This window comes from Pungitius pungitius, chromosome 2 (genome assembly GCF_949316345.1).
Source record: "Pungitius pungitius chromosome 2, fPunPun2.1, whole genome shotgun sequence".
Classification (NCBI taxonomy): domain Eukaryota; kingdom Metazoa; phylum Chordata; class Actinopteri; order Perciformes; family Gasterosteidae; genus Pungitius; species Pungitius pungitius.
In genome coordinates, this window is record NC_084901.1 from 21,377,327 (window position 1) to 21,401,536 (window position 24,210).

Sequence of the window (24,210 nt, forward strand, 5' to 3'; positions counted from 1 at the left end):
CATGTCACTAGCGTGTATTTATAGGTGGGGTCGTGTAGCGCTAGTGCCGACAACATCCATCATAAAAACGTGTTACCGTGCCAGCAGCTGGCAGCTTTCCTACGACACCTGATGGACGCTGCAGCCACAGGAGAGTGAGCTGGAGAAGAGGGAAGCGAGGCGACGAACACCAACGTGACATCCTCGTCTTCCACTCGGGACTGCGACACACGTCGCGGCGCCGTGGATTTTACATGCTGAGAACCCCGGCTCCAGCTCGCTTAAAGAATGAAAGGCCTTGACAGCCGAAGTGCAGAATCTCACAACACAAGCCCTTAAGAGTTATGGATGCAGGGAACCGGTCTGGACAGGGTCCGCGATGCAAACAGAGCTCCCCACAGACACATTCCCCGCGTTCCGGGGATTCCGCTCGGTCGGCTCTCCGGACTCCGGATATCTGGAGCGGACTTTCCCCCCCGACTCCCCCGGGGGAGATGAACTTTGCTGCTGACAAAACTGTGCTAAACAGGAACTTCTGGGGATGTTCCTTCAGATCAGTGTCATAAGAATTAGAAAGATTAAGTTTAGTATTTCAGTATTTTAACACCACCATCGTAGTAAACATCCTCTCCGGAGGTAAATTAAGGAGCTGCCTGCTGGATTGAAGGCTGGTAGGATTAGCGTGATGGCTTTTACAAGCCCTAATAGCTGTTGTGCCAGTGAAATAACATGCAGAGAGGGTCGTGTATTTCTCTGCATGTAGGTACATACAATAATGAATAATAAAGTACATACTTCTATAGTAACACTATACAAATTTGACTTATGCACAGGTATCATGTGTGCATTTTATGACTCTTTAAAATGATGTATGGACAGTGTGTCCATGTTTGAACAGTATGCATCACCTCAGGTCACTCTGTGGAGCTTTAGTGGACAGGACGCTCCGTCCACTAGTGTCCTCTACACTAGTGTTGTTATGTGGTCTCTCTATTCATGTCACATCAATGGAAGAAGCTAACAGGTGACTCTAGTGTTCACTCAATTCACCATCATATCCTGTTAGGCGGCTCCAAAAAGTTTTGAACCTAAATACATACGTCTTGGACCTACAATGTCCGATGTTTGAGTCACCTCACAGAAGACGCAGGTTCACTTGAGGTCAGGGGGGCCTGGTGCCAGAACGGCTGAGTATTCAAGGTATTATCTAAACACAGCGAAAACAATAGTTGTATTTTCCAGACAGATTGACTTCAATTTTGTGGTTCAGAAAAGCTCAGCTCTGACATTTGGAACATAATAATCAGGGTAGATGAGTAATTGGAATTGGAAACTGAACTTTTCTGTCTCTTTTCTCATATTAATTCCTAAGAATAGAAAGCAATACGGATGCAACTGCCGAAAACATGCATATTCAGAATATATTTAAAAACCTTTGCTGTAACACTACAATATGCATCAGCATAAAAAAGTACAAAAATGGGTTTCATGGATTTCAGGCAGTGACTTCTTTTAGATCGGTCTGTCTTAAATGCAGCGCTTCCAGGCTCCTTGCACTCTGTGTGCCGCTAGGTGTGATTACGCAGCTGTATGTGTGTGTGTGTGTGTGTGTATGTGTGTGTGTGTGCTTCGAAAAAGAATGGGCCTGTTTCAGGAAGCACGAGATTCATGGGAATGGAATGAAGAACATTTCTGTCCAAGGCAGCTGTGTCTGAGGCGGAGCGAGATGCTTGAGAACCGCGTGGTGGACTTGAATTCTCCTCAGCCAGCCAAAACAAAACACACAATGCTTAGACATACTTTACAGGAATTGTTTACAAAGAGAAAAGAAGGACGGTAACAACTTCATGTGAACTGCCAACATGTCTTTGTGATCATCTCTTTCCCCATATTGTACTTTTCCTCCTCTGAACTCGAGCTTGAACATGTTCCTGACTGAGTGGCCTTCACAGAGAAGCCGTTACTGGGGTTGCTGAAGCAATTATTTTGCTGCTGCATCGATGACATGAAAGACAAAAACATAACTCAATTCGTGAAACGAGGGGAAAACAAAGTTGGACTGTAAGCAGACAGCGAGGACTGATTCCTCACCCTGTTACGGAGCTGTGCGTGTTTGGCTTACATCCGTTTTTTAGTCATTTACCGCTCTTCTCTAGTCCTTTATCTCTGTGTGGAAAGGAGGAAATGATGTGATTTACGTTGCAAGTAGTTGCAAAAGTGAAGCGGCAAAAAGAAGGAAATTAGCTGTCTCGGAGACAGAACTAAAGTGGAAAGAGCCTCTGCCTCCCAAAGCACTCCATAATAAGAATGACTATCAAGAGCGACCATCGGCGAGTTGTCCGAAAGGATTAGAAGGAAAAATGCAAACGAGGCCGTTCTTGCTACCGTTTCTCAGCCACAGTCTTCACAGTGGTGTAAGACCACATCATGACATGAAGTTGACAAAAGTCTATCTATCTATCTATCTATCTATGCATTCATGAGACGCACAGCAACACAGGCAATACCAGGTCTGTTCTGGTCGGCGCTCGGCCCTGAGGGAAATATCCTGCACGCGAGCCGGCTAAATGCTGCACTGCGTTCAACCGGCTAGTCGCCGACAGCTGGGCAGGTGGGCTGAAGCGAGACAGAGCGTTGCCCGCTCTGCCCATAGTCACACTTCTGACATCAGTTAAAAGTCACAAAGTACGTTTTGGGATTTCAGGTTTTCGGCTCGATAGATAAATAGACCAGTAAAATTGCTTGAGGATCAGCCTTGGATATTTAGATAACGGCAATGATTCATTAGTGTTCCCCTGGCGAGGTTGGGGGATGAACCAGAGGTCTCCGTTGTCCACGGGCCAGTGAGGACGTGCTGTTGATCGCACCGTGGTGTCGTTAGTTCAAACCCGGTGTGTCTTCCCGGTGGCGACACACAGTTCCTGCCTGGCAGCCTCACCGCAGGACGCAGCGCTCATCACGCGCACAGCAGCATGCGAAAAGGAAGTGTGTGTGTATGTGTGTGTGTGTGCTCAGGCAGCAAAAACTGAGACAACACACACTCACATACTTCTATGTACTTCTGAGTGAAGTTCCAGGGTCGATGTAAATATTCCTGTTATGCTTCATTGTCTTCTCCGCTGTCCGGGAACCACAAACCAAAACAGCTTCTGGATGGCCTGTGATTAATACTTTCCACAGAAACATCTCTAGTATGACGAGAAATAAGTGGATTTTAGTCCCTCGGAGACGCTGAAATGTAGTTTCTTAAATTAAGTGATGTTCATGGACTGCATGTGTCATCAGTTTCTTTAAACAGAGCCCTTTCCCTTCCCCTCATACAAATGTGATCTGTGCCAGGTGGTGTTCATTCATCCAAGGGAGCGCTTACTCATCAGATATTATACTCAAATAATGTGGCATTATACGAAGGGTTGGGATCAGAATCCTTTTAAGACAATGGGAAAAAAAATACATTAGCGCGGCTAGATGAGTTTACACTGTTGATTAATGTGTAAATCCTCTGGCGTGGGTTGTGTAGCTGCCAGCCGTCTGACTTTAAGATCTGCGTTATGACAAACCACGTTCAACAGTACATTCAAGAAAACAGCCAATGCAAACTAAAGAAATCCTTTTCTTTTTAGGACCAGACAGCATACACATCGAACATGCTCAAATGCATCGTAAATATAATAATAAATGAATAAATAAATATATAGTATGTTTTATGTTGGATGCCTCACAAATCCCAAAGTTCTATTCATCAGCTTCTAAGTTGATTTTTTCTCGAGTGTCAAAATAGTCAGAGGTTCAGCTAAGCTTTTGCTATGTTGTCAGCCTCCAACAGCTTTACACTGAATACACACAGCACAGGCCTTCAAGTGCTGCAATTCCAGTTTTTAAGCCTCGTAAAAAGGCCAAAAAAAGAAGTGGTGAATAAACGCAGATGAAACCCAGGAATTTTATCCTTGCGAGTGTGAAAAGTCCCAAAAACAAGATTTACTCTGTGGGAGACTCAAACTAAAAAGGAATTTATTTTTAGGCTCACAGACCAAACGCGCACATTTCATAGGCTTTCATTGACGAACACGTTAAACAAGATACTGAAAACAAATGTCATTGACTCAGTAAATTATAGGTGCTACATACAAACGTGGGAGCACATGTATTACCTCTTAACGCCTCTCTGCGTAGTGATGGCTGAGTCAGCTAATGAGGCTCCCCAATAACGATGCTAATGCCGCTAACAGCGCAAACAATGTCACAGTGGCCAACGGGGCTCCATTGAATGGACAATGGATCGTTTTGAACGTAGCATTTAAACATACCACACAACTCAAATGATTCATGCCGGCTATGTGCCTTTTTCTGCACACCATTCTAAGCTCTTAAAAGCTTTCCACTTTTCTTTCTGCATAAATTGTGCATACGCGTGATGCAGTGCCTGGGACTGATTTAATAAGCTTTTTTTTTTTCCATGACCCATTTAATTTTGTGAGGGGCTGGCGTGACATATTTTCACAACACATGCATGATGCATTGACAGTAGTGAAGTACGCACACTTATGCACGCCACATGGTAGGCATGTTAACGCACGGAGGCACCGATGTGGCGCACACAGGCTCTAAAAGCTTTCTACTACATCCTCGCCGGCACCGTCAGCGCGACTAAGTGCGCTCCATCTCACGCGGCTCTCCGGATGGCGCAAGGATTTAACCCCCCGGCATCTCACAGTCAGCTCCCAATCGCTCCATCAGAGGTAATGGCCTCTGCTACCGCACACAATGCCCTTCCTAAAACGCCTGCACCTGTAGGTACGGCTCACAGGTACACATGTTCGAAGGCAATCGCGTACCCTCCTACGCACAAAAGCAGGTTTCTGAGGTCTGCGAGGCGGCTCCCTCTCACAAGCAATACCATGCTGCCTTCGTGGGTTTGTGGGCGAGTGCGCGCGTTGAGAGGAGTGATGTTGGCTAAGGAGCTGAAACAAGGCAGCTCGCCCCGGGGGGCCAAACAGAGGGGAGGAGAGAAACAGGGTGACAGAAAGCAGCTGTGAAGGATGATGCTCATCTGGCTGCATGCAAAACGGAGAAAGTGAGAGACGTACACATTGTGATTGAGGGGAAAAAAACAACGAGAAAACAAAGATTTTGCCTGAGAACTGGACCCCTCCCAAAATCATTGCCTTTCAATAAAGGTCAGGTGAGGTGAACTCCACTTCAGTGTGAACAGTCGGAGTGTAGAAGGCAGCTTGTATGGTTGCGGAATGCGATTAAACGCACAACGATTTGTGCGTCTGCGAGACCACGCACGCACGCACGCACGCAGAAGCTCGCCTCTGGATTTAGCAAATGCAAAGGGGTGTAAATACAGGAGTGGAGTCAGCAGCGAGAGCGGGCATGATGCACACTCTGCACAGAGTTAGACAGCTCCTTAAGGAGCTTAAGACGGGGGGAGTAGCAAACGAGGGGTGAGGGAAGAAAACGGTGAGGATAAAGGGAGAGGAGCAGGGCTGGAGGGACTCAAGGAAAGGAAGAGGGGGGAGAGTTAGAGAGCAAAAGGAGAGGAGAGGCGAGGGGGAGTGAGGGCGGTGTCGGTACGCGACGACTTGCCTTTTTCCCAAACAGGAATTAAGCCAGTAATCGCTTGAAAAGGTTTTTGCATATTTCTGCATTCTTCTCATACACGTATATATCATCTGGCACGAGAATGCGTGACACCTGTCAAGTCTGGAGAGAGGCACACACGTGTGTGTGTGTGTGAGAAGCAAACCCCATTGCTGAGTAGTGTAATGGTAAAATATGTTATAACATAATCTTGTGCTAAAAGAGTGATTATTGTCTGTGTTGAAGCAAAGGGAGACCCAAAAGTATTCTTTTGCAGCTGTGAAGGAGGACAGTCAAACTGGCCTTCACCCGAATGCTCGAACAAAGTAACCCATCTTTGCCTTGATTCGTTTCCTGCTTGAATTGTAACTTTTCATTTGTGTTATCTCACAGGTGGTTTAGAGTTTCAGAGCACGTATCAGCACCGTGATACGTGCCTGTGTCGTTGACCTCCTGCTTGCAAGCAATAAATGGACTTTCTGCAACTTTGATCATTCATCAAGACTCGGTTTTATTAGACAAATCATTCTCTTCTACCGAGCTTATTGAAATATTCCACAACAGTAGGTGCACATGGGATGCTACCGAGAGCTAAACCCAGAGTCTTTATCTGCTGCTTATTTCAAATGTCAGCAGCCCTGTTGCAGGCGTTGCCACCATGGCAGCTCAGTGCTCAGTGCGAGACCACAAACACTTCAAACCCTCGAGAGCCTCAGAGTGAGAGAAAACAAATACTTCTTAGAACACAGACACAAGAGCTGGTTGGTCACTATGAAGACAACCAGAAAGAGAAGCACGAGAACAAGCGGCTCGATCTTAAGTGGAGGGTACCGAGGATTTTGGAGTTGCACCGATCTCTTGATTTAGAAGTCTGCTTGTAAGTATCTCACTAATTGACCAAGTAAACCATTCGTAAGATGACCTTCATAATAATGATTACTTTGTCCTGTTTGACTGCATTTTAATTATAGGCTAATATAGCTAAATGTAACCAATCAAAGCAAGCATATTACCATGAAATAAAATTAGCTTTAAACGGCCAATACGAACATTCGAAAATGTAAAATGACGTCAACGATTTGACTTCTTTGTAGCCAGCGGTGTGATTCACCGCTATACCACAATCTATGTTACCTGGTTTTAGTGGCTTACGTTGTGTGAAAACAGATATAAATCTACAGTGAAATACCTTTAAGCTGCAGTCTTTTAAAAAAAAAAAGCCTGCCAATTCAAAAGCACAAATGTCTTTTCCCTCTAAGAAAAGAGCTGTGCTTAGCAGCTGCGTGGAGATTTCATTCACTTCCCTGCGGTTTCAGCTGCGGCCCATTCTTTGTCAGCGCCGAAACCCGTTAGCATTTTCTTCCCTGCAATATCCAATCTCTTTGCCCGAGGGACGCTTACCTTCCCCTTATTGTGTGAGCAAAAATGTAGTGTCAGACTAGCTGCCAGCGTACACACAGGAAATAGTGTGACGGGTCATCCGGAGGTCAAAGATCAACTGGAGTGAGTCGGGGGGGGGTCAAACAGAGGACAGCTGAGTGCAATTCTAGGGAGAGCTGAACGGGACAGAACACCAATCAATAACTGCCTAGAGTTAACCATGACTGCAAACACAACCAAGATTTAAATTCTCTGACTACTAGCCTTACGGAGAAAAGGAAAAGGCAGAAGGCAGCAGAAGGGACACGGCCCTGTGTGACCTCCATGGTCTCCTCCCAGGTTTGGGGTTGATTGGGGGTTTCAAAGGTTCAAAGCCTTGGCTGGGGGGAGGATGGTGAAAAAAAGGACCACGGGCCAGAGAGGAAGGGAGGGTGAGAGCCAGCTAGCTACTTACAGTGAACTCTCCCATAGTCTGCAGAGAAAGCATTGGCAGAAACGGGAAGGTGTAAACGCCAGTGGAAATAAACTCTGCGCTCCGGTGGGTGCTGAGCAGATGGAATCTTGCACACGCAAAACTGACACTGAGAGCGAACACGCTTTGGTTGCGGCAATCATAAATAATACAGAATGTGCGATTGCATTTTCAATGAGTCACACAACGGGTGTTTTTGTTGCGCACGGCATGTTAACAATGTCTCCGGGAAACATTGCGAGGCCTTTCTCACACCCACAATTTTGTAACGTTAATGAAATCCTTTGAGATTAATATAGTGTCAAATCTGTGACACTACAAGCTTCTGTCGTTCGAGATAAAGGGAGCCCGAAGAGGTATGTAAATACACCACAGACAGACGCACTTGAGCTCAAACGTTTCAGCCTGCGACTGGCTGCTTTAGGCCTTTGGTGGTGGAATTAGCTCCACTTAGTGCCTCGCTCTTTTGTTTTTCACCCTGATTCAGCAGTCCTGGACTTTACGCAGAGCCTCTGAAAGCTCGGTGGCCACAGGGAATGCCAGCTCATCGACTATCCGTACGACGGCCTCCCCGTTCCTCTCTGCCCTTCTCGCCAGCAAACAGCCTCCCAATTGTCTCTGTTCCCCCGTCTGCCGTACTATACAAAGGCTGGTGTCAGTGTGTATGGCGCAATTGTGGCAGTGCTGAAAGGACATAGTAAACATAAACAGAATGAGCGTCCCCGAGGTATGGATGGAATTAAGATCTTGCTGTTTGGCAAACTGCAAAAAGAAGATATCGTATTCAATGTCGCAAAGTGAAAAAAGGAAGAAAAAAAAAGAAAAACTGGAAATAAGCTCCCAAGTTCAACAGAAAAGCATCTAACCTTTTTCAATCAAATCCTGTTTCAGATGGTGACCTACCTTGGTCCTATGACACAGAGGTCCAACATATTATGGATAGTATGGGAATTGGTTGCCGCTGCATGCTTTGCACACTGAAAAGGACAGCGAGCACTAACCTTGAGCTTGTCAAAGCGTTCGGTGAGGGAGGACACCTGGTGGTCCCGGTGGCGCCCCACCAGCTTGCAGAGGGCACAAATGAGCTGGTCATCCACCAGGCAGTACATGTTGACCTTCTCATTCTCGTGCTCCAGGCAGGTGAGGCCGCGGATGTGCGTGTCCGGGACGGGCTCCACCAGGCGGTGGCTGGTGAACGGCTTCTTGTTGGGGTGGGTTGCGCGCAGGCAGCGGTCGCAGTACGACACCTCGCACGTGACGCACGTCTTGACGGCCTCGCGCGGCGGATCCTGCTCGCAGAACTGGCAGCTGATGCGCGGGTCCATTTTGGCGACCACGGCCGGGCTGTGGTTTGCGTTGGTGTGGTTGGCGTGGTTGGCGTGAGTGGCGTGCGGGTGCGAGTGGCTGGAAGTGGCCGGGCTTCCCCGGGCGCTGCTTCCGCTCGTGCCACCACCGCCGCCGCCGCCGCCAATCGTGCCGCTAATGGTGGCGGTGTAGGGCCGCTGCGGCTGCAGGCGGCGGCTCTCGGTGGGGGAATTGGGGCCGCTAAGGGAGGCCTTTTGAAAGCGGTCAATGATGTTCTGCAGCGTCACATTGCGCTTAAGGCCCTCCAGGCCGCGGTGATTCAGCGTGATGACGTAACGACAAGTGGGGCACTGAAAGGCCGATATGGACTCGAGGGGCTTGCTGGTGGAGCAGTGGGACACCAGGATGCGGTGGGCGCAGTTGAAACACAGGCTGTGGGCGCAGGGCAAGAGCAGGGGGTCTTCGAACAACTCCAGGCAGATCGGGCAGGTCAGCTCAGACTCCAGTGTTTCCATCTTCAGTTGAACCAATCTAGAGGTGACATCCAAACCCGCGGAAGCTGGTGGATCACCTGCACGAAAGAAGAGAGACAAATGTATGAGAATTGACTATTACACCTTACATCGACCCCTAATTAGAGAAAGAACTTCAACTTCTCCATATTTGTTCTCTGGATATTTTTTATTGAAGGTGAAGGTGTCACCCATTTCTGATTGGAACTGAATCAGTAATGTGATCAGGCCTTCAGGAAAGACGGATCAGACTGCGCAAATTCAGCAGAACACGTGTTGTACATCAGCTGCACAGTTTGCAGAGCCGCGGACTGGGCTTCCATGCTCAGGCCTTTACCACATGATGCCTCCTGCATGGCCGTTTCAGAAGCCGAGAGATGGCATCACGATCAGTGAGGGTGAACGTTGAATGAATTGCAGTAAAGAAGAACAAATCAATGCAGCGAAGAGGATCGGAAGGGAAAGAGCACATTTCATTGAGGTCTGCCTCTCTCCGGCTCATGTGTGACTTTGCCTGTTTTTCACGGCTTTCATGGTAAGATCAGCCCGACTTATCCGGAAATAACCACCACAGGGACATTTAAGCCTTCAAAGCGCGGCCCCAAAAACAATTTCAAGTGGGCCTGTGGAAACCGGGCCTGAGCTACACACAAAGATTGATTTCAGATCCCCGCGCCGCTTTCTCCAAGCCCTCCAGATCTCAGCACCTTGTAGCCCACATATCATGCTGTCTCCCTCGGGTGGCCTTAAAACCACTGACATGAGAAATCACCAATAACCCCCACACTCAATGCGTCAGTTGGGCAGCAGCTTCGAGGGGCTCGCAATTCTTTTAAAAGAAACAAAGCGTCAAAGTGAACAACTTCGTTAGTCACAGTTTGTACGTGACGGACGCCCTCGCCTCCCTCCGCGCCCGTTATCCCGGATTCGCCGATGAATGGGTTTTATTGGCTGTGACTGGTCAAGAGGATGACCTTCAGGAGAGGGTTTAAACTGTGGTGAGTGACCTCTGACTTAAGGTCTTTACGCACGTGACACGATGGGTGCTCATCAGCAGGTGTGTTCAGAAGGTGATGCAGCCCATTAGCATGTGATGTCTGACCAATGGTCCAAAAGCTAGATTTAGATTTAGTCCCTCAACTGAAGATGAAACAAGAAAATACATGGCACCTCTACTTGAAAAACAAGTGAAAGATTTGTGCATTTTGCAATTAAAATACGCAACTCCCAACAAAGTATGAGCTGAAGAGACAGGAGCACAGAAACGGAGCTAAAAAAAAAGAGGCTCAAACTCACTTGCAGTAACAAAAGTCTCCTCCCTTCTGCTGCCCCAGAAAGCACATGCCTCGACACCGCGCTGTGTTCAAAGCAAACATGATTTGAGCAGCAGCTAAGTGCTCAGAACGCCACTCGACTGAGAACAGGAGATGGCTGCGTGCAGCGGCGTCTTTGCAAAGTTCACTATCTGGAGAGGAAACAAATAACTTCTGGAATCCATCGTGCAGATATTGCGCGGATGGAAAGGCGCCGTGCTGTGTTTGCCAGGCTGTGTGTGTGTGTGTGTGTGTGTGTGTACGTGGGGACCCATCGGTGGCTTTGTGTGGTTGTTATCGCACAGCCGGGATCCAGAGGTGATAAAGCATGAGGTTCAGCTTCATCACGCCAACAATAGGTGGGATTTATGTCCACCGTATCATATAATTTGATAACCAGGGGTTGATAACCATTCGGGGGGAGGTGATGAGGTCAGTACAAGACCGGCCACTGGCCCCTCTGCCTGTGACTCAAAGGCCAGGTATTTGCACCTTTCCTTTCCTCATTTAATCTGCATTCAAGGCTGGATAATTTGCTTTTCACGTGGGGGGAATTTATTCAGCAACACCAAATATTTTAAATCATAGCAACATATTTTAATAATTGTAACAATAAGAGTCTGTCAAATCAGCCATTTAAAAGGGAGTGTGATGCATATTTTCTACAGAGAAAGAAGTTCTCTGTCAGCTCCTTGTGACTGGAGGGTCAGTGGAACCTGTCATCAACAGGAAACAAGGCCCACATTCATTAAGACTCACACGTTGATTCAAGACCATTAGGTCACCGTACCATGTGAGGTGACCTCTTGAATCGGGGTCCAGAACGACATCATTTCATCACAGTGCAATAAACCATCACCAAGACAGAATTCATGTCAATCAATACTTTTGTTATTGCGCTCCAAATCCTGCCTCTCTGTTCATCAGTGGTGGATGGAGAATACAAAAGGAGGTCACACAAATCCCTCCGTTGCCAGCTTGCTCTCAGAAATAAACCATATATCATCACAGTCGATCTGCTGTCAGGACAGACTACAGAAACCAAACATTCAAGTCTGTAGACAGAGACGGAAACGGAGCACAAACCCTCAATTATTAAGCTCATCTCATCAATAGGGATGAGTTCATGACCCTCATTCTGGATTCGTACACTGAATCAGTCTCCCCTTATTCCCTAGGACGGAGCCCAACGGCGCCTCCTGTGCAGATGTTGATGTGAGTGTGTTTAACGAACCCTGGTGTTATAATTAACACAGAGCTTTAACACACCATCACCAGGCCCATTGAGCCTGAGCTGTGTCCCTCCGGGGGAGACAATGCCGGCAGAGACGCTTGGGGACTGAAACGCTCGCTTCATGGTTAAGGCTCTTCTTCTGCTGACAGGCTCGCACGGATACACACACACACACACACACACACACACACACACACAGACTGACATTCACAAAACACACGCACACACACACACAGCCGCGAAGTGTACAAGTACAGAATCTCTCTGTTTCGTTGTTCCTCTGACTCTGCCATTCGTGTCGAGGTGAAGTGTCTCATCTGGAAGGAGAACAGCTTATGCTGGTGCTTGAGGAAATACACACACAAACACAAACACGCACACACACACGCACACAGAGAAAGACATAAAGCTGCGAGGCACTCCCTCTGATCTATTGTTGTGCTGATTAATGTAGATTCGTAGGTCCAATTCAAAAGGGCTTTTTTTTTCAATAGGATTAAAACAACATCTCAACATTAGTGTGTCTGAAGAGGCAGGGTCAGACAAATAATTGTCTTTAGTGGCAGCACAACAGACTGTGCATTCTAATCGGCTAATGCTTTATACTTTGCTTTTGACAGCCTTTGAACAGGTGCAAGTCCACATGCATACACAAAAGGCCTTTTTTCGGCCAATGCCTTTGATGAATTCATTCATTCGAGTAAAAAGTAGGACACTGATTGTGGCTCGTCTCATGCTACATACAGGCTGCTTTATTGCGAATGATCCGAATCCCAGTGTGTTTGTCCCAGTGAGCTTACTGTGGTACGGCGCTGCTTACAATCGTGCACCTGATGCCTATTTTACCTGGATAAAAAAAAGGTTCACGTCTGCAACACGCTGGCAACCAAGCACCTTGCCGTCGCGGAAGGCAACATTTTAAAGGTCATGAAGGGTGCTGACAAACTGCTGCCCAATGCTGGGGGACTGCATTTGCATCTAACGTGTGTGTGTGTGTGTGTGCACAAAGAGGTGGTTTTATAGTTTAAATATTTATTTAATAAGTGTATCAGCAGTAATGAGTTCCTCCAGCAGTTCATGAGACATGACCTTGAAGAACGCCCCAAAATAGAAAACCCTGATGTCACTGTATGAATCATTTTGTAATCCTGCCAACATCAACACAATAAAAGACGCAGTTGATTTAAAAGCAGTCCTCTGGGTGCACGCTCGCATTAGTATGAATTTACTTAGTTGATGCATGAATGTGTTTAGAGAAAAGGCGTTTGTGGGACAAAGATGATTATCCTTGTTTAAACAATCCACTCGTAAAAAGCAAATTGCTCCCCCCTGGATTGCAGGCTATGCAACCAAGAAACAGGAGCTCAAAGGACACTTGATGATGTTGGGATGAAAAGCCCAGCTGAAACAGAGTACCAGTCCTCGACCTCTGAACCAAAGACACAATTGCTCTCCCACTGCGGCAGTTTATTTTTACTTTAAAGAAGCATTGTTAAGTGACCTTATGTTGTATTTTTTTTTACATTTCTTGAATATCCCGTGTTCCACGCATGCAATTCTCCTAAATCTAATCTACGGACACACAACTTTTTGCACTCACATTCAGAACCCAAACGCACAATTCAGAACCAAAAACTAAACCAACTTGCATGTGTGGCAGGAAGACGAAGAACACGCACACGGGTAGAACTCCACGATCGCTGGAAACCTTTAACTTCAAAAGATACAAAAAGGACATGCTGAGGTGCAACCAGAGCCAGATGTGAGACATATTTCAAAGAGACTAGAAACCAGAATAAAAGATCACTTCCAGGGAGGGTCAGCAATGTGGATTATGAGTATGAACGAAAAAAGTCTGTGTATGCACCTATATTCACATGTGGATCCCTGACCTGAACACACACACACACACACACACACACACACACACACACACACACACACACACACACACACACACACACACACACACACACACACACACACCATCCATTCCATCCAAACCTCTATTCTGTTAAGGGATTGAGGGTTTTCGTTATCAGATTGACAGTGTGCGTACAAGCTGTAATCCCACCCCAGAGCCACCCCGGATGCCTCCATCAATACTTCCCCGTGTGTGTAACTGGGCTCTGTCCGTCTCACTGGAGGCTGTGAATCATGAGGCTCGCCACCGTCAAGGAAGAGGTGCAGCGAAACTCGCACGGTTGGGGTTCAAAGGCTCGAGGGAGCAATGAGACGGTAAACAAGAGCAGCACGGGGTCGGCCGCTTTCCTTTTCGGAGGGGATTTGGAAAACGCACCCTCAGACGTTGTCATGGCACACCTGAGGGATGATGAAGCTGGAGAAATCCTTTGGATTGTCGCAACCTCATGTGGGAAAAGCGTCCTAGCGACAGGACGTAACAGTGCAGTACTAGTTCAATTCTAAAATGCCAGCAGTATTGATGGGAGCCATCAGGTGGATTCTCCAGTGGATCTACGCTGAGCAAAGACAGACGCTGTCAGACTGACAGCTTGAAGCCTGACCTCAATCTGCTGCGTTCTTAGGCCAAGAGTATTTCACAAATAGGCAAAAGAATAAAGGAGCTGGCAACAAATGAAAGGCAGTATCGGACGCCTTGCTAACGCAGTATCGAAATCTAAACCATATTAAAGCCAAGACTTGATTGCTCAAACTTTTGGATGAATTTTTTTGGCATTGTTTTTTTGTGTAAAACCAAAAAAAAGGGAACAAGATTACAGCACGATGCAAGTCATGCCTTCGAGATCTGAAAATGCTGTTATCACCGAAATCCTCAAATCATTTGGCAAGTTAATGTTGCCTGATTTTCACTTGAGGCAGCGGCACTGCGCATATGAATTCAATCAAATTAAGCTTCATGCAATTTCCCAATTTGTCCTGCATTATGTTTGCAGAAATTCAAAGCAGTCTACTCAGTTCCTCCAGACTGTTTTCCCACTTTGTGATGCCGCTGAGAAAAATTAATAATCTCGATGAACAAGAAAGTGTGCAAACCACCGTGCTTTGCAAAAACTGTTTCCTAGGATGTTTATGCCCTTTCTGCCCCAGGTGTAAAATGATTGACCAGATGTCCCCGCAGTCAAAGCGTTGTTTTGTCCGACGTGGGCCTCGTCTCTACCTGTTTGCGACGGCCTCCTTGCTCCAACTGCAGCTGAATGGACTCTTGTCCCTCTTTGTTTGAGGCTGAAGTGTCCCGCTGTGTGCGCAGGTAGTTTATTTCCATGTAACGCCATTTCCAATATAATCCATTGCTTCTCCAGCCTGAATATAACTTATTAAAAAGCTGCCTGGAAAAAAAAAAAACACACAGAAATAACACAAAGCTTAAAAAGCTGCCCCAACAAGAGGGCGGCTTCATTGCTCTTTTTGGCCAGCACTGTGTTGGCGCTTTAACTCATTACGTTATGAGGTAACAAAATAGCACACGTCTGTCTCCCCACGCAGAATGGCTGGCCTGTGTGTGTGTGTGTGTGTGTGTGTGTGTGACTCTGGTAAAGCACAGACCCCTCACACATGTTGGTACTAATCAAGGGGCGCACACATCAACAGGCCTAACGCAGCGCTGCTGTATGAACACATTCATTGGAGCCTGTTAAGAAAAAACACGGCACTGACTCGGATCGCCTCAGCCCAGCATTTAAACCACAAAGAGTCGATTTAGTGGAGTTTAGTCCATATGAAGCATCGAACGCTTGCATTTTTGGGGTGGGCAACTCCTTTAGGAAATTGGATTAACCATATACCCACAACTATGGGACGCATGTCAGGAACAGAACTGCTGAGTTTTTCCAGACATCCGGAGACTGCAGTTAAGCCGCTGCTATGGTTTTGGAGACCGAAAGAAGAGACAACAAACGCATGATTATGTAAGTGGGATCAAGGAGCACATTAAACTTGTTGCGTTACATTTCCGTGCAATCTTTGAAGGAAGCCATGTGTCTCAATGGAGGCCAGGTTTTCTTTTGGCCGCCACACCCCCCCCTCCCCCCCTTTCACTTTTTGCTTCCTCCCTTCATCTTTTCCTCTCTTCTTCCTCCACTCTCGCTCTTCCAACCGCCTGCGCTTGCCAAACGGTTCCCCCCCCTCGGTCTCTCGCGCCGTCTTTTCCTGCCTCTCTCCCACTCGCCTTTCCGATCGGTCTAGTTTCATCCGACATGTGATTCCTATTCATAGAACGTAAACAGTGATGCAGCCAGGCCGGTGTTTCCATTTCACATTCGGTGCAGTTGAGCGGGCCGCTTTGGGCTTAACCCCCTCCCTGCTTCACCGGAGGCCGCTCCAATTACAAAAGCAATTTCAAAATAAATCTAGGGAGCAGTCAAAAAGGTCCAATGTGGTTCGAGTCTCCTACCTCGTTTGTTCCATTGACTTATGATTGGTCCGTTTAAGGACACATCACATAACAGGACACTACGAATTCATTTCAAAATGAATTCATTTCATGTAGCAAACTCCTTTTAAGGGAATCATTTTCTTTGGGAAAAAATATGTATTTTCAACCGTTATTGCAGCGCCAGCTTTGGGCAGTCTTCAAGGTCAGCCTGCTCTCTCTCCCACAATAACCCCTGCAGGATTAAAAAAGGCAGCAGGCACAACTGTGACTCCCTGTACAAGTTAACTTTCACATTCCCCGGTTTCCAATGTTAGCTCTGGATGGGGACTCAGTGGATCACGTAACCTACAACACAACATAATCATCTGCATGAAAGATGCTGGCACATCGGGAAGCTGGTGTGTTGGTTCAGTTAGTGACGTGTTGGATATCGTTTTGGCACTTTGGCACCATTTAATACGGCACATTCATTTAATTAAAAATCAATTATTTGACCTGTTTTTGACATTGTACTCGTATTCAAATTGGTTTCTTCATTTTACCCATTTTTGAATATGAGAAAATCACGGCTGTGTGCTCCTCCATATTCAATTAGCTGTGCTTGTGCATTTGCAATACTGAGTTGGTGTCTACTATTACAGACACAAATGACTCCTCTTGGGGTTTCAACGAAGGCGCACCTAGGTGTGTGATGTCGCACGAAGCCACATCCCTTTTCACAGACAGATGCCTTTTATATGCTTATTACTGCTGATTATGAGGGCTTTTCTTAAGTGAAGGGCATTTGCTGATGCAAGACACTGAACACGAAATAAACAATCAATTCTTTTCAGGCGCAGAGCCAAGCCAGACTTGCTAATTGGCTTAATGCATTTATAGGCTACATGAAAGCAGAATGAAAATAGATTTCCACAGGGTTGTGATGGGGAGTAGAACACACCTCCTCTCTTTCTGCCTGTTATAGCCTGGCAGCCTGTGGGTGAGGAAGCTAGTCAGACAGCGTTCTCATCAGCTCTCTGAGGCTGCTCTGCTTATCAGGCCTCGACACAACACCGAGTAGCAACCGTGCGCCCGCCTCACTTCCTGCCCTTTCCATTATTCATGTGCATTTGCCCAGGTGAGAACAAACTCGGGGATCAGAAGTTGGCAGAGCGGCTTATTAGATATTCAGACGTGGCTCGGCCCGTGCTGGAGGGAGAGCAGACGAGAGTTGCTTTCAACTGCCAACAATGGTCCAAAATGTAATTGGTGGGCGGGCTTCGAGCCCAGTGGCCGGTGTTCGGGCGGTGAACTGTGAACCTATGACATCAGGCTCGGAGACAGCTTGTGGTCAGTATCCAGTGTGTTCTCTCTTCCAATATTTTACTTACAGCACAGAGAGTAGACCTTTTTCTTTAATTGCATTCGTCTCCATGGCGTGATATCTAAAACTTTGCTAAAGCTGCTTAGGCCTATTAGAAAAAAAGAAAAAAAAGTTTTCTCTCATGCATAAGAAATACTGGACATTTTCAAAGTGAGTTCATCTGGAATATCATCTAAGGGCTACAACATTGATTCAGTTTGCTCAGAGCAAGCTAACATTTTCGTGCAAAACATTTCTACTTGTATTGATGAAAAAAAAACCAAATCAAATAAGATGAAAGAGTAAAAGCGCATACACTGCAGAACATGAGAAAAACTATTGTCTTGCCTGGCAGAAAACACAACTTTGAGTTCTTGTGTTCACAGTTGACTCCAAATCAGCTTCAATCTTTCTATATCTTCATCCGTGTGCGCATGTATTTTCTTGTACAAGAGCATGGCGACAAGTTAATGGCTCACCTTTTATTGGTATTTTCTATATATATGCAAATGTACTCCACATAGTGTGAAAAAGCAATCTACGCACTATATAAACGGGCACTTTCAGCTTCAGAACAGAGGTTCTTTTCATTGGGAAATTGCATCTTGTACACCCATATTAGAGTGGAAGACTGTCAAGGAAACAAAAGGCCCGCTGCGTGATGATTGACGTTATCTTCCTGAAAAGTTTCCACAGTGTGAGAAACAGCTGACTGACTGGCTGAATGTATTGTCTCGGTGCTCTAAAGAACAGCTACAGTAACTGACCCATAAGGCACTAGCCACTTTTTCGGGCAGCTCCCCAATCTGTATCAGAGAATGCTGCTGTCCAATCTGGCGTAATTGATTCTAGAGGAGGCAGATACTCAGGTCAATGCAAAAATGACCAATCCTTACTGCAATCCTTATTAAGAAACATTTCTGAGCAACAAGATTTGGGATTTGTGACATGGTTTAAACATTTCTCCTCCTCACTGCAGTAAGATAAAAATCTAAATGTCTCACGAAGAAGAGAAAAACATACACCGATGGAGCCATACTGCCAACCTGTGGGGATTAGATTGATAAAAATAAAAACCGGACTCGGTGGTGAACGTGTGTGTCCTGGTGTGTGTGTGTGTGTGCGTGCAGCGACAGCTGGGACTCAATCTTCTCTAACTGTCTGCACGGAGTTCCAGCCCAAGGAAACACACCTGTGCGCTTCATACAAAGAGATGGCACAGGTGACAGACTTGTAGGAGTTGTTGCTGCTGCTGCTGAGTCGTCCGTAACCTCGTTACGCAGTAGAAGCAACTAACCTCCTTTCGGGACCGACTTTGTCTTTTCTTTTCCCAGGTGCAAGGTGGAGAGCTAGTGCAAAAAGGGCTGAATGGAATCCCTAGATTGGTTTTCCATTCCAGCTCCGGTGGCCTTTCCACACCACGCGCAACACGTTGTAGGTCCACGAGTGGCCACGCAATCGCCGCCCCCCCCCACCCCCCTCAATCTGGATGAGAAAGGAACATTTGTCATGACCTTTAAGATTGAATTGAACTGCACTGATCTGTCCGCTGGTGAGAACAGGCCGCTCAACCAAAAGCCATTACACAAAAGCCGCGGTGCTCGGATCAAAGTGCGTACGCTCTGCCCGGGAGCAAAACGCGGCCAAGGCGGGCCAATCGCCACTTCAGCTGTGGGTGTAGACGCCGCCATTAATAAAGCCGGGACGTGTTTGTGACGTCATTCCTTGTGACCGGGTGTCAGGGGGGGGGGGGGAAGAGGGAGGGTCATAGACAATACACAAGTAAAACTCGGGCAAGGTCAAAAGAAATATGCACAGAAATAGATCACACGTCCCGCGCCCCCCCTCCCCCCCCTCCTAGAGAGAAAAACTAAAAGAGCAGTAAAGTGAGAAGTGGGAGACCTTCATGGCGGTGACCCCGGGGAGGGGGTTCCTGTCCTCTATCGCACGCTCTCATTCTACAAAGTCAGAGCCTTCTATTTATACAGCAGGGTAATGTTTGGCATTTCCTTCAAGGGGGGGGGCGGGAGGGGTTGAGCCATTGTTTTCCTTGGCTGCTGTTTGGTTGGCTCAGCAGGGTCCGTGCTTCCAAATGTCAGAGGCCTGTGGCTCTATTGGTTTGATTAGTTTCATTCATCACTAGTAAACAGTCATTTGATCCCCCTCGAGCTGGGAAATCTATCGTATCCCAGCTCAGACGGACGTATGGGGATCAGCCTCCATTTTGTACCATTTGTGTAATATTGATATGGGCGTGTTGCAGGTTGCTGCTGATGAGAGAAATATCTCTATACATGTAGCCAATATTAGAGAAAAATGTGGTTCCATCGATCCGGGCAAAGATAAAGAGTGACCTTACATACTCTTGACACGGAATGATGCGTTTGTGAATGCAAAAAAAAAAAAAACACACTCGCCCCTCTTTTAGCAATCGAGACCGCCACTAGTCATTAGGTTGTCAAACAATAGCTGTCTGGCGTTGGCGGCCTTTTTAAAAAAAGCCGTCGTCACAGCACTTGAAAAGTAAAAATTGTGAAGGTTAACAATGTCTCCTGCTGACTGACCCGGTTGGCCGGGGGGGGACGTATCAAAAGAGCCACGTCCAGGCTCCTTCAGTTTGCTGCTAGCCGGTTCACAACCGTATCACGCACGTGAATGACAGCTGTGCATGAAGGGGACAGCGTCAGTGGAGATCTCACTAATAGTGCTACGACATCACACCCTGCAGCCAGTGACCTAGTGGTGATCCAGGTTTAGCGGAGAGCCCTGGGAGAATATCAGAGACTCGTTGCAACTGTAATCAAGCGGCAGGACAGAGGCTGCTTTCAGAGAGGTGTTCCTCAAAGATGTCTGCTGGCTGGACCAGCGGTATGAGGAAAGAGAGACCCATTATTTCTGCTCCTTTGCCTGTGACTTTTCTCGCGTAGGTTCATTGCCGTGTTGCTATTAGCGTTCCCCCAGAATCCTCCACACTATTTACCCCTGGGTCACACCTCCATTCCTTTTGGGCTCTCCACCACCTCCGTGGCTCCTGTCTCTCAAAGAGAGGCGGGGTGACACGCTCGGCCCCCGGCAGGGAGACCTATGGGCTGGGCAGCCGCTTGACAGCAGGTCCCGGGGCCTGCAGGTTAGATCATGGGAAACACGTGTGTCGCTGCAAGAGAGTGTCCACAGGCAGCTGGCTGTTAACTGCAGCGTGGTGGGAGGTTGGACGCCGCCTCAGCTTAACATGTTGCTGCTGAGTGGGTGGGGGGGGGGGGGGAGCCTCCTTTCTCTTCATGTCTGGGTGGCTTCTCAGGATCACATCTTACCTAATGCAAAGTGTTATATGATTTTTCTCTTTGGAAAATGTCAAGCTCACCCAAAAGTCTATTTTTTTTAAATACTTTCTGCCTTTTAAAGCTCCTCTCTGTGACCAAACAACTGAATCAAGCGGTTATATTAATGGAGTCTTTGAATTATTTGTTCATTAGTTCTCTTTAATGAGAATAAGCATCTGCACTACTTCCCTAAATGTACCTTCCAGGTGACTGAATGAGACTCTGTCTCTGTGGGGGGAACACAGCCACATTTTACCTAATGAAGTCAAATGATATAAACATTTAAGTTTTTTGTGACAGATCTTTTGAGAGAATTCTCCTCTGGGTTATTCACTCGCTGTGAGGGATGGGAAGTAGAAGAAGAGACGAGTAGAAGAACAAGTTATAGCGGTATTTGTCCTTCCTCCTTCTGTTAGTGTTTTTTTTCGGTCTTCATGTGTTTCAGATTATTGGTTTCCGACTTCTCTTTCCGAGTTCACTGGGTTGTTGAATCTGAAATGCAGGCATCCTGTAGCCAGGAGCTAAAGCCAGGGCCTCTGCCTGCAGCTCATTGGCCTTCGGCGGTTTACCTGGACCATGACGTGCTCTCTGCCGCCGACAGTTTGTCATCCGAGCTGCCCGGGCCCAGCCATAACCCAATAAGCAATGGCCCATATCGTGTGATCCATTCCTGGCACTCCGTGTTACAGCAGACATCATGCAGGATTTGGCCTAAAGCATGGTTTGCATTAGTCAGCGACCTGCAGTGAGTCTGACAACGTCTCAAGTTTCCTTCCTAAATGGGCCCACAATCCATGTTTGGTCATAACATATATTGGTCTAGATTTCCTTCACAACAGTGGAAATCTTGGAAGCTAACTTTAAACCTTTCAGTACAAGCCGCAGTGAGGTGGATGTTTAACGCGCAACCCGCATCATCATTAAATCCCATTAAATATTGGGAGTTTTTTGTCGCCAGAAATACAAGTTCAGCCATGTGCTGCCATGCATTAGCACTTCTTGTTGATGTAGATGTGAAATGTATTCGCGGGACAGTCTGTACCAGAACTCATTGCAAATGAATGTGATCGAAGGAGTCCGGATAAAAACAAAACAAGAGGAAGTCTCTCCTGCTTTACCATGCCATGCCACACATGAATTCCCAGGTTCCTATCTGGACCACATAGGAAACATTTCCTCTGCTAATGGATGCTCCACAGTATGAACTTGGCAATCTGTTGGTTGCCGCCTTTGTAACTAATTACTACAGCAATCATATATACATTTAGGGCATAATATCACCTGTATGACAATTATCTGAACAGAAGATTTACAAGCGAGACACATATTGCACTGACAGGAGGATTTAAATGGTCTTTGCATCACTACTTTGAATAATATCAAGGTTTTTACTTATATCTACTGCTGACTCTATACTGTGTTGGCAAGTTATTGCCAATTATTTGTGACGCCTCAGTCTATTGCAGGAAGGAAGTTATTCTCTTCTTAACCAGTGGTTGCCTTGGTTGCCAGAATTATTGCTGCTCTTCCACCAGTTTTGACACTTCCTATTGCATTTAAGTGGAGCCCCGCTTCCTTCATTGCGGTGCCAACTCTTGTGGCTAACATGAAGCTTATTACAGACCCCGGTGCACATGCAGATATATTTTGAATGAAGCTTTCCTTCAGTACAAACACATTGGCAGCTGCTGTACACAGCTCAAGACTCACGAAAGAGAATTCAAAACGTCAAGGCTACGAACATCTCACTTTTGTACCAAGCATAAAAGAATGTTCTTGTGGGTATTTCTGCCATTATAAAACATACAAATAATAATACAACAAATGTTGTTTTAATATAACAAACCTAACATTGCATATTCTGAGCAAGGTCGGGCAATGGTTCAGATGACATGTGTACAAGAAAGGATGTTCTGTTCCCAATTTTGATCCAGGTAAATGGAGGACTTAAAAGAGATGTTAATGCCACTTGAATTAGAGACTCTGAAATGAAGATGAAGAAAAGGTTTGGCCAAACCGGGTTTATTTCTAAGCTGCTGGTCACCGGACTTCATTTAAAAAGCTTCAAGGACTGGAGGACCTTCAGTGAAGGTAAAGAACAAAATATGATGTAGGATCTAATAAGTACCGGCAGACAGCATGATGAATTAGATACAGGACACGAGTCACAAACTGTCACAAATGGCCAGAGGGCAATCAGGGACATCTTTGTAGATATTTTAACCAGTGGGAATAACAACAGAATAAGGCCAATTACTGCTGTTTTGGGGAACCACTGTGCTGTTATTAACACTCTCTCATGGCCGGATTGGTCCACTCACTGGAAAAAACATCTATTAATTGTAACATTTCCTTTTCACGATTCCCATTAAAACGGAAATTATTTTCCCCAACTGGCCTTTACAATCCACACCATGACCGCTGCAGGACCTCCAGCATTAAAGCTTTGAGTAACGTTAAAACGTACCTCCCTTTTAAATCCGCTGAATACACTGGCACAACAAAGACACCTACGTCCCTTCATGTGAACACACGGCACTTAACGCACAAAACGCCCGACAACATAGCGGGTAAACCAGACACAGCGAGCTTCACAGCGGGCCTTAGAGCGGAACGGCCCCCTTTATTCCCCGTAGGGAGAAACAGAGGGAGGAGGAGAGAGGAGGGAGACGGGTTGGTTGATGCACAGATAAACCAAGAGAGGTAGAAATGAGAGGGCGGGAGGATGCGAGCCAGACCACAGGGAAACAACCCCAAAAGACAGACAGGAAGGAGTCGGGGGGGGGAAAGAGAACGCATGGCTTTTGGAGGCGGAAGCGGCGGCCTGAAGCGCTGGCTCGTTCACTTGAGACTGACGCATGTATGACTGCGTCGATGTGCCTCGATCGGCCATGTTGTGTAATGGCACGTAGCGGGGCATCGCAACAATAACAACAACAACCACTACTACGACGACAGTTATGGCACACAATCCGGGTCGATTGAGTGTGTGCTTTCTAGACGTCGTCGTCGCTCAGATGGATGGCGATGAGAGGTCAGGAGTGTCCAGCCAGAAACGTGACCGGAGATCCAGCACAGAGCCACACACACCGACAGAGTCAGATAGAGGGCCGGCCTGCCAGCGATGACCTTCCCCCCCTGTTGATGCTGCGGACACTTGAGCACGCTGTGGCCTCCGAGGCGGCCCAACAGCAACGCGCGGTCCTTCCTGCGGTCAGCCGAGCTCAGCGAGATGCCCACCACGTCCAGCACCGCTGGAGACACCTGAGCTTTGAAGTTACCCGGTGGCAGATTTGCCTTTTGATTTATGAGTCAGCGCTCGATGTTGCAGACCGCAGTTTGGGTCAAGTTGTAATTATTCAGTGAGACCGACTGTGTTTTGAGGAATCTTAAAAAAATGCCGGCCAGTCCAC

At 46.8% G+C, this 24,210-nt stretch overlaps 1 protein-coding gene across 4 annotated transcripts in view; it reads right to left on the reverse strand.

The window, feature by feature from the left end:
* mid2 (midline 2) overlaps positions 1-24,210 on the reverse strand; it is a 110,195-nt gene that overhangs the window by 36,816 nt on the left and 49,169 nt on the right. For all 4 annotated transcript variants that reach the window (XM_062560605.1, XM_037460560.2, XM_037460561.2 and 1 more), the window contains one exon: positions 8,419-9,293. In XM_062560605.1, the coding sequence (XP_062416589.1) occupies positions 8,419-9,237 (819 nt within the window). In that variant the 5' untranslated portion in view covers positions 9,238-9,293. The remainder of the gene's footprint in view (positions 1-8,418; positions 9,294-24,210) is intronic.